The following is a 2,544-nucleotide window of genomic DNA, read 5'->3' on the forward strand; positions in this document are numbered from 1 at the left end:
GGGGTGTCAAAAAAATGATGGGCCCCGGGTGCCACATACCCTAGGTACGCCACTGCTGAGATCAAATGGCCTAACTTACGAAAAGGCTACCGAGCTCTCTTTTCAATAGGAAGTCTTTTACGTCTTTAAATCCCACACCTACCTGCCAAATCTTTTAATCCTGTGTGATTTGGCAATTCTGTGCCTGTTTTTCAAAGTCACCGCTGTCATACACCAATTCACGCGCGCCTCTAGAATCATAACGATCAGTGCTTTAAAAAAAGCTAACGGATTTCTTCAAGAGTGTGCTGGCCCCGTATCCCGGTAGCAAGGTTTGAAAAGCCCGCCCTGTGCAATGATTGGTCAGATAAAAAAATTATTTTCCCGGCCGAAACGAGAAGAGGCCATTGCAAATCGTGGAAAGCGAGCCTTGTACGGCTCAAAGCTGCTATCTACATAATTTTACCTTCTATTCCAATCCTAGCACTTTACACTTTGCCTATTGTCATACCTGTTATGTATATCTTATATTGTTATAGTGTTTTATTTCTGAAACTAATAAAATATTTAACAAAAAAGTACTTATAAGCTTAAAAAGCGCACCATAATGGCTCTTTACAAGAGTGGGTGGCTCTGAAAAGAGCCTTTGGGTTTCTGGTTAACGTCCTCTCAACGGGACAGCTTTATTTGCCTTTGGCCGCTTTGTGGCTCTCGGTTTTCTTGGGCAGTAGCACAGCCTGGATGTTAGGCAGGACGCCGCCCTGCGCGATGGTGACTTTCCCCAGCAGCTTATTCAGTTCTTCATCGTTGCGGATGGCCAGCTGCAAGTGCCTGGGGATGATCCGAGTCTTCTTGTTATCGCGCGCGGCATTGCCGGCCAGCTCTAAGATCTCAGCGGTCAGATACTCCAGCACCGCTGCCAGATAGACCGGGGCGCCGGCACCCACCCGCTCAGCATAGTTGCCCTTCCTCAGCAGCCTGTGCACGCGCCCTACGGGAAACTAACCTTGCACGGGACGAGTAAGTCTTGGCTCTAACCTGAGCCTCCTTGCCACGCCCATTCTCCAAAATTTGATCCCAATAGTCCTAGTTCCAGGTTCATTATAATTTCTCAAAGCTTTGCTACCTCGTTTCTCATTGGATAATCGAGTTCACCCCGCCTTTGAAACTGATTATCATCTAAGGTTTGTCTGCGGCCCAATCTCACGCTAGAAAGAAGCCCAAGGATATCCAACACTTTAGTTAGGTCCAATAGCAAGGAAAGGCGCCCAGCGACACGAATTTGCATGAGCACCCTATAAATAAAGCCATCGGACGACTTTTTAGCACATTTTACTTCCGCACTCATATAGAAAGTCTTTGGAAAGATGCCTGATCCGGCCAAATCTGCTCCCGCAGCCAAGAAGGGCTCCAAGAAAGCAGTGAGCAAGACTCAGAAAAAAGATGGGAAAAAATACAAGCGACGAAGGAAGGAAAGCTACGCTATTTATATCTATAAAGTGCTGAAGCAGGTTCATCCCGACACCGGCATTTCCTCCAAGGCTATGGGCATCATGAACTCCTTCGTGAGTGACATCTTTGAGCGCATCGCCGGAGAAGCCTCCCGCCTCGCTCATTACAACAAGCGCTCCACCATCACCTCCAGGGAGATCCAGACCGCAGTGCGCCTCCTGCTGCCCGGTGAACTGGCCAAACACGCCGTGTCCGAGGGCACCAAGGCAGTCACCAAGTACACCAGCTCCAAGTAATTGCGGGCTCAGTCCTATAGTTCTGCATAACGAACCCAAAGGCTCTTTTCAGAGCCACCCACCTGCTACATACAAAAGAGTTGGAATTCTAACGAGGACTGCAAAAATGAATAACGTAACATTCAGTATAATAATAACTTTATTTTTATATACCGCCAGCTATCTTGCGACTTCTAGGCGGTTTACAGTAAAAGAGATTGTGAATACAATAAAAGAAAATGTAAATACAGTACAATAAAGAGAAGCTTTACGTACAATGAATTAAGGAGTTTAGCAGTATACTTCTCGTACAATGAATTAAAGAGTAAAGCAGTCTACATCTGATAATATTAATAATGTTAACAACAGTTTGTGTGTTGCAAGGCCCGGAAGTGCCAAGCTGTTTGCTCAGAAGTAGAAATATTCCATGACTTAAATAGAGTAACATTGGCATAATTGATTATCTCTCCTTAGACCATACCTTGAGGGGAGTTAGGCCTGAATAATAGGCTTATTCTTAATCAAATACAAAAAAAGGACAAAATATTTCAAAGAAAAGCTATAACCCAACACTTTACTTACTATCTGTGAACACTGGGTCAACTTCAGGCCATCTTTTTCCATCCTGGTTTTTTTATATCTATTTTTGCTGCCAGCCTCCAGAACCAGGTGGGGGCTTTTTCCTTCTTTTAAATCTGCTGTCTTTTATCTCCTGTCTTTTACATTTTTTTGCCTCCCCCTCCAGGGCCAATATATCAAACACCACAGCATAAAATTCCCAGGAGCTTCTTTCCTCTCCCCTGATTTTCATTTTGTAACAGACAATTTACCACAACAG

At 44.8% G+C, this 2,544-nt stretch overlaps 2 protein-coding genes across 2 annotated transcripts; one reads left to right on the forward strand and one right to left on the reverse strand.

Moving 5' to 3' along the window:
- Positions 1-605: 605 nt before the first annotated feature.
- LOC117365476 (histone H2A, sperm-like) lies at positions 606-1,267 on the reverse strand. The gene is made up of 2 exons (XM_033955952.1): positions 1,187-1,267; positions 606-980 (listed from the first exon to the last, which is right to left on the reverse strand). Exons 1-2 carry the CDS (start codon positions 1,265-1,267, stop codon positions 663-665), a joined length of 399 nt encoding a protein of 132 aa, XP_033811843.1. The 3' UTR covers positions 606-662.
- Positions 1,268-1,316: 49 nt separating this feature from the next.
- Positions 1,317-1,784, forward strand: LOC117365384 (histone H2B type 1-O-like). Its single transcript, XM_033955778.1, has one exon. The coding sequence runs from the start codon at positions 1,347-1,349 to the stop codon at positions 1,725-1,727; it is 381 nt and encodes a 126-aa protein (XP_033811669.1). The 5' UTR covers positions 1,317-1,346; the 3' UTR covers positions 1,728-1,784.
- The last annotated feature ends 760 nt before the right edge of the window (positions 1,785-2,544 follow it).

This window comes from Geotrypetes seraphini, chromosome 8 (genome assembly GCF_902459505.1).
Source record: "Geotrypetes seraphini chromosome 8, aGeoSer1.1, whole genome shotgun sequence".
NCBI lineage: Eukaryota > Metazoa > Chordata > Amphibia > Gymnophiona > Dermophiidae > Geotrypetes > Geotrypetes seraphini.